The sequence below is a fragment of the Triticum aestivum genome, chromosome 7A (assembly GCF_018294505.1).
Source record: "Triticum aestivum cultivar Chinese Spring chromosome 7A, IWGSC CS RefSeq v2.1, whole genome shotgun sequence".
In the NCBI taxonomy this organism is placed as follows: domain Eukaryota; kingdom Viridiplantae; phylum Streptophyta; class Magnoliopsida; order Poales; family Poaceae; genus Triticum; species Triticum aestivum.
In genome coordinates, this window is record NC_057812.1 from 570,021,015 (window position 1) to 570,028,924 (window position 7,910).

Consider the following 7,910-nt stretch of genomic DNA (forward strand, 5'->3'; position numbering starts at 1 on the left):
TCGCGTCCGGAGCTCCACATTCGGCCCCACATGGCGGCTGGAGGCGGGGCGGGTGGTCGCCAGCGGCGAGAAATGTAGAGAGGGGGAATGGGAATCACGTGGCTCAGCGGCGGCAAGGGATAAGGTTTGGACCCGCAAACGAGTCGCGGAACCACAGTTATAGCGGTCGGGGCGTGCGGTTTGCGGGCCGCGGCAAAAAATTTTGTGGGCCAGGCGAGTATGCGGGCTCTGTTCTGGCCGGAAAATGAGCCAAGCCCGCATATTCGCCGGAATTTTGCAGGTTTGCGTGTTTGCGGGGTCTGCTAGAGTGCTTTAATATGGACTACATACAGAGTGCAAAATGAGTGAATCTGCACTCTAAAATGTGTCTATATACATCTGGACGTACTCTTTGAAATATGTAAAATAGGCATATATTTACAAACGGAGTGAATACTTACCTTTCTTTCTGTTCGGCTCTGCTGGTGGTGACAGGTCACACCCATGGAATGGAATGGAAGCGTCCAACTCGCCACCACTTCCGTCGCCGACCTGCCCCACCCCGGCCACACACCTGCGACACGAGAGAGATGCCGAGATCCCAAGCACAAGCAATCCCAATTCCCGTCGCCTTTATATAAAGAAGATCCCCTCCGTCTCTCTCTCCTCCACTTGTACTCCACCGCCACCACCCAGGGAACGCCACGCGCAGAGCTCCTCTGAAGCAAACACCAGACACAAGCGGGGACGAATCCCAGCCGTGCGGTTCGTGGATCCGATGGGGCGGCGGTCGAGCGCGTCGCCGGTGGGGTCGGGGGAGCCGCTGCTGCCGGAGGTGCGCAAGTGCGTCAGCGGCGGCGCGACGATGCAGCGGTCGCTCTCGCGGGCGGACGACGAGCTGCAGTGGTTCCGGTCGTGCCTGCGGTGGGTGTGCATGGACCACTCGGCCCCGGGCCGCGCCGCGCTGTCCTGGCTGCTCTTCCTGCTCCTCGCCGTCGTCGTCCCGGCCGTCGCGCACTTCGTCATCGCCTTCCGCCCCTCGCGCCGCCCCTTCGACGCCGTCGTGCAGGTCTCGCTCTCCGCCGCCTCCGGTGCCAGCTTCCTCTGCCTCTCCTCCTCCTTCCGCCGCATCGGCCTCCGCCGCCTGCTCTACCTCGACAAGCTCCGCACCAACAGCGACCGCGTCCGGCTCAACTACACCGCCCGCCTCGCCTTCTCCTTCCGCCTCCTCGCCTCCCTCGTCGCGCCCTGCTTCGCCGCCGAGGCCGCCTACAAGGCCTGGTGGTACGCCACCTCCGCCGACCGCCTCCCCTTCTTCGCCAACGACCTCCTCAGCGACGTCCTCGCCTGCTCCCTCGAGATGGCCTCCTGGATGTACCGCAGCGCCATCTACCTCCTCACCTGCGTCCTCTTCCGCCTCATCTGCCACCTCCAGGGCCTCCGCCTCGAGGACTTCGCCGGCTCCCTGCTCGTCGAGGTGGAGGAAGGGAGGATGGGGGTGGAGCGCGTCCTCAGGGAGCACCTCGACATCCGCAAGCAGCTCAAGGTCATCAGCCACCGATTCCGCAGGTTCATCGTCGCCGCGCTGCTCATCGGCACCGCCAGCCAGTTCGCCTCCGTGCTCCTCACCACCCGCCACGACTCCATCGACGACCTCCTCCACACCGGCGAGCTCGCGGTAAGCCTCGATTGCCTGATTTCTCCACTCTCTTAGGCTCGATTTCTGAATGTGATGTGTGTGTTCAGTTGGGCAAAATTGGGGATCGCAATCAACTTGACATTATCTTATCTCAGTCTAATTTAGACCGGACCAATAACTCTTTATGTTTAAAATTTATAAGCAAGTTGGAACTGCCTAGAATCGATCAACTGATTGGTACCTTGCCTATACGAGGGGATTAAAAATTGGGTCAAATCGTTTAAGTGCTGAATTTTACTGGATTCAGTTGCCTTCATAGTTACACTTTCAGGACTTTCTCTGAAAATAAAAACACTTGGTCGGTGGTTTCTGGACAGGCTCCATCGTCCTCTAAGTAGATGAGAGATTATATAGAAATCCAATAGTCTGTTTGACGTCTATAATTAAGTGATAGTAGTATCATGTGAGGAACAGCAAAGCTAGTAAGGTGTGACGTGAGTCACTCTGCTGGCGATCGATCTGTCTCTGGACCTGAAAATGGGACTTCATTCATTTCTGAATGCTAATTGGGGCGCCATCTTTGTAAAGGTACGAGTAGGGCCATGAATCAGTGATAGTGCCTTATTGAAATCACAAACTGAAGGGAGTTGGGACAGTGTATATAAGGTGTAGAGCTCCTGTAGTTTTCAGATTTTTTCATAATCGCAAACAGCGACCTCTATACTGTATTCACAAATATAATATGGTTACAATTCAAAAGAAAAAAATATTGTTAGAAGTTCCAGTTTCAGCGCACATCAGCTATTTTGGAAGCACCACTGTATTTAGGCCAACATAAGCTGATATTCAGAAGAATCACACTTCATTTGAGATTATCTAGAAATCCAATAACTGGGCTGGCTGACGTCTATAATTAAGTGATCTGGAGTAGTATCATGTGAGAAACAGCAAAGCTAGCAGGGTGTGACGTGATTCACTCTGCTGGCCACCGATCTGTCGCTGGGCCTGAAAATGGCACTTCATTCATTTCTGAATGCTAATTTGTGCGGCATCTTTGAAAGGTGTGAGTAGGGCCATGAATCAGTGATCTTATTAGAATCTCAAACCGAAGGGGGTTGGAACAGTGTGTAGGAGGTGCAGAGCTCCTTTAGTTTCAGATCTTTTCATAGTCGCAAACAGCGACCTACTGTATGTGGCATTAACAAATCTAGCAGATCATTATAAGTTCTAGTTTCAGTGTTACTTAGTTACTTAGGCCCTGTTTGGCAAATCGCCACGGAGCAGAGCCTGCGGAGCGGCCTTCCAGCCACTCCTCAAATTAGAACTAGATCGTGGAGAGAGTCCGACCAGCCCCTTACTTCGGCTATTTGGCAGCACTACTGTATAGGATAAGCTGCTACTTAGGAGCAGCTAAACTCAAAACAGATATATGTGGTAACTTACGGCATTATGAACAGAAAAAATGGTGAAAGAATTAAGAATTTTCGGACACATCTTACTTATATTGTCTCAGCTCTGCATACTTGGCACCATTTCCAGGCACTGGTCCTAATGTTTCTTCATGTTGAATTCTGCAGCTATGTTCAGTGGTGCTCATGTCCGGGCTCATCATAATCCTGAGCAGCGCCGCCAAGATTACTCACCAGGCGCAGGCCCTCACGGGCCAGACCACCAAGTGGCACGCCTGCTGCACCATCGAACCGGTCCCGGACGACGAGATAGATCCGGGATCCAACCAGAACTCCATGCTGGAAGACCCCGAGGACGAGAGCGACTGCGAGTCCAGCGAGGAGACCGGCGACGAGGACATGCTGGAGAACACCAAGTTCCTCCAGCCTCACACGCACGTGATCTCCTTCCAGAAGAGGCAGGCACTAGGTACGTATGATCATCTACAGTCACCGTACATTTCGTCGAATTTCCATGAGATGATCTTTGGGGCTGATGAAAAACGATCTTGCAGTGACTTACCTGGAGAACAACAAGGCCGGCATCACCGTGTTCGGGTTCACGCTGGACCGGTCGTACCTCCACACCATATTCATGCTCGAGTGGACGCTCTTCTTGTGGCTGCTGGGGAAAACAGTCGGTTTCTCGTGAAGACGAGGGACTGTATGCACAAGGTTCTGTTCTCTTCCATGTTTTTCTGCTGTTGTGCCCCATTTGATCCTTGTGTGAAAAGAGAAGGAGTAGGGTTTTTTGTGTGCGCGCGCGGGTGGCACGTGAGTGGTGTGCACTTGTACGTGTGTGTATGCTAGCAGCGATTTGGTGTGTGCTGATGATCATGTAAATTATTATGGGTTGATTGCTCGTGGATGTAAGGTCTATGTACAGTTGTTAGATGAGTGCTGTAGAGCCTCCGCATGCGTGCGTGCTGCTTGGCATTGCAGGTTTATAATCTCGGGTTGTAACTTGTAAGCCAGCATCAGTTGTAGAGTAGGTGTGTCAAAAAAAGAAAACTCTTTCCTTTTTTTTTGGTTCAAGAAAACTCTTTCCGTTATTTTGGTTCTACCGGCTGTTCTCCTGAAGAAAATGTTTTGTGCTCCGTATTTCGGTATGAATTCTATGTTATATGAGATGGTATTTCATATTCAGTACATGTATAATAGTCAAAGCATTTCAATGCAGGTGGGGGTGGTACATCTAATAGTATTTTTTTTGTGCGCTGGTGTTTCCTGTGTGCTCCTAACTACGCAGAGGTCAAATCTATGCTCGTGCTTATTGTGTTTGTATCCACTTGATACTTCATTTTTAAGTTAATAAAATTCATCTTTTTGTTAAAAAAAAGAATCAAAACTCACTCAAAGTGATGCTCTGGGTTGGCCCATTTTCCAGTATCTGCATATGGTTTTTTCTGTATAATGTGTCCTCGTGGCGATCAATGGGCTCCTATGCGGCGCTTTAGGTGCCGAATAGCTAACGCTCGTTATAGCTTTGCTCGCAAGCCGCAGCCGAATAAGGCCACCTCTCTCTCGCGCTTGCTCGCTTTATCAAGTTCGCACGTTTTTCTTTCGTTATTACCTACAGTATGACCTTCCCCTAAAAGAAACTTACAGTATGATCTAGTGTACTACTTCCTCTGTCCCGACTGCAACAAGTAAGTCAGGAAGGAGGTAGTACTTGCCTCAAAAAGAAAAGAAAAAACTACAGTCCTACATGGCCAGCGGTTTTCAAAATCTATGAACTTTTTAAAATTTTATGAACAAAAATTCACGAATCGAGAAAAAATTATGGTTTGAAAAAAAATCATTTTTTAAAAAAATTATGATTTTGAAATATATAATCATGAATTTCAAAAAAGTTCATGGCATTTAGAAAAGTTTGTAAATACAGGAAACATTCATAGATTTTGAAACAACATAAGTGGATTCAAAAAAGTTCACTAATTTAATAAAGTGCTAGATTTGAAAATAGTTCATGAATTTCGAAAAATAAGTTCATGAATCTTAAGAAAAATTGTGAATACAAAACGAATCATGAATATGAAAAAAGTTCACCAATTTTTAAAAAGTGTGTGGATTTAAAAAGGACGATATTTGAAAAAAAAAGTTCAAGAATTTTATAAAAGTTCAAAAAATGGAAACTTCCTTATTTTTCTAGATAAAATCACAAATTTGAAAAACTTCACGGGTTTTGAAAAAGTTTATAAAAACTGAAATGAATTTGTGAATTTGAAAAACATTCGTGCATTTGAACAAAGTTTAGGAATTTGAAAAAAAGTTCACGAATTGAAGAAATAGTTTACAATACTAAAAAAGTGTTCACAAATTTTGAAAAAGGAAAAGAAAGAGAACGAGAGAAAGGAAAAAAGTAAGAAAAACTGGCCGAAACAAAACCGAAAAAACATGTGTCTTCTAGGCACAGGACATGAAACAAAAGAAGTATTAGTACGTACAGTAGGTTTTTTTGAGACACTCTCGCTAAGCTTTATTTAAATCACCCCAATGTTTACAGGTAAAAATAAAAGATCTCCAGCATGACCAAATCAAACATGATGGCCAAACCCGAGTGTTAAAGCATGCTTAGCGAGATTGTGAGCCTCGGTATTCAAGCTCCTATACTCGTGAACTATATTACAAGACCAAAACACAGCCAAATGTTCTTTGACTTCATGTACTATTGCACCATATTCCGCAAAAGAGCCCTGCTTAATTCCGTCCACCACTGTCTTACAGTCCGAGGCCACCTGAATCTTCCTCGCATAAAGATCTTCCGCCAATGCTAGAGCCTCTCGAAATGCCATAGCTTCGAGTGTTTCTAGGCATGAAATATTCCTGACCGTGATGCATGATGCACCTAGAAAAGATCCTTCAGAATCTCTACTAACCATAGCCACCGAACCATAGTTTCCGTCTCTAGATACAGTTGCATCAATGTTGAGCTTTACATGATCCTCCGGCGGTGCTACCCATGATGGTCTAGCTATCGGGATTCTATTCTGACCACTTGATGGCTTGGCAAGCACCCCCATGTCAACTAAAAAACAGTTTATGAAACAGTGGGTTGATAGTGGCGACTAATGTATGTCCTCGTGAATTACTTTTCATCGAGCTTTCCAAATAGCCCACAACATACCTACCATCCTCATGAATTCATTCTCGTCGAGTGTCTCATGCATCAGGAACAACCACTCTTTTGCATTCATCTCCAGATTTTCACACATGTGTTCGACCATCTCATCTAGGGCCAACGCCCACACGCTTCTTGCCATCATGCAATTAACGAGAGCATGTCGCCAACTATCACTAGCTGAACATATAGAGCAGACTAGGGAAGTTTTTCTTTTTTTTTTTTTTGCGGGAGAGCAGACTAGGGAAGTTGACATGTGTCGATGATGTAAAAGATCCGTAGTTGGCAGCGAGTCTTGACAAGGCCTCCAAAGAGCAGTCTATAAAGACGACCACTTCTTTCCCTCGGCGCTAGTATCTGATGGCCCTTTAATATTTTCTAGCAGGTTCTCCCTCTGTATTTTTGTTTTCACTAGCAGTTTATATACAGAGCTAACAGAGAATTTGCTACGCGGGTCAGCACCCCAGGCCCAGAAATCATCAAGTCTTCTCATGCACAAAGGGATCCTCAGAATAGCCTCCGCATCGAAAGGCACAAATGTTGCCCGCACTACCTCCTCTCACCAAGATGCCGAGGATACATCTGTAAGCTCCGAAACCAATCTGGGAGGGTTCCCAACCAGGGAAGGAAGTGGTTTCATTAAACCCTCTCGAGGTATCCAGTTACTCCGCAAATATTAGTTGATTCTCCTGTTCCAATACGTCTGATAATACCTTGACCAAAGTGTCTCTGCCGTCCAGAATCGCACGCCAAACCTGTGAAGGGTGAGCACCCAGGCTCACCTCCAATAAATCCGTTGAGGGGAAGTAATCCGCTTTCAAAATCCTAGCACTGAGTGAAGTCGGTTCTTGGATTAGTCGCCATGCACTATTGTAGGATACTGCTAACACGGCACTACGATCAGAGACCCTTTGCCGAAACGGTGTGCGATGCAATAATCGCAAACGGTGGTGTAAAAACCGTCAAAAAAGTTGTAAAATGTTTGCAATGGCGGAGCCATCAAACACAGTTCAGATTTTAATTGCGTGTGCGATGCAGGACACACGATTAATCCATTCAAACTGTCTGCGATGAGACAGAACAATAGAAACGGGCAGCCATAATAATGTGTGTGCGATGCAGGACACACGGTTAATCCATTCGAACTGTTTGCGATGAGGTAGAACAATAGAAATGGACAGTCATATCAATGTATGTGCGATATACGACATACGGTTAACTCGGATGAACTGTTTTCGATTAGGAAACACAACAGAAATGGTTCAACTTAACAACATGTGTGTGATATGCGGCATACAGTTCACATGGATGAACTGTTTGCGATGAGCCAGAAGAACACAAACGAGTCGTGTAAACAAGATGTGCGTGATACGTGGCAAATAGCCGACTCGGATGAACTGTTTGCGATGAGAAATTACAATACAGACGATCAATACAGTTATTTCGTGTGTGATTCTGTGTGTACAAAAAACTTTGAAAATGCAAACTAGTTGCTTGCGGTGGCGGAGTATCGCACACAATGCGTCTGCGAGCACTCGTGTGCGATGATTAGTATGTTACACATACGTTTTCTTATGTTAACATGTGTATGAATTTACAATATGGACAGTTAATATGCAAATGCCTTCTGGACATCGGGCACACGCTTAAACTCAATGAACTGTGTACGATACTAATACTTTTCATGAAAATTTATGAATTTGAGTAACATCATTTGAGTAAT

At 46.3% G+C, this 7,910-nt stretch overlaps 1 protein-coding gene across 1 annotated transcript; it reads left to right on the plus strand.

The window, feature by feature from the left end:
- The first annotated feature begins 643 nt into the window (after positions 1–643).
- LOC123148320 (uncharacterized) lies at positions 644–4,206 on the plus strand. Its single transcript, XM_044567706.1, has 3 exons — positions 644–1,657; positions 3,196–3,496; positions 3,582–4,206. Exons 1-3 carry the CDS (start codon positions 758–760, stop codon positions 3,716–3,718), a joined length of 1,338 nt encoding a protein of 445 aa, XP_044423641.1. The 5' UTR covers positions 644–757; the 3' UTR covers positions 3,719–4,206.
- The last annotated feature ends 3,704 nt before the right edge of the window (positions 4,207–7,910 follow it).

Bases quoted from the DNA above. Each gene is read 5' to 3' on its own strand.
- LOC123148320 (XM_044567706.1), top strand. From the start codon at position 758: ATGGGGCGGCGGTCGAGCGCGTCGCCGGTGGGGTCGGGGGAGCCGCTG. The intron at 1,658-3,195 runs GTAAGCCTCGAT...TGAATTCTGCAG, and splicing joins TCCACACCGGCGAGCTCGCG to CTATGTTCAGTGGTGCTCAT. The intron at 3,497-3,581 runs GTACGTATGATC...ACGATCTTGCAG, and splicing joins CCAGAAGAGGCAGGCACTAG to TGACTTACCTGGAGAACAAC.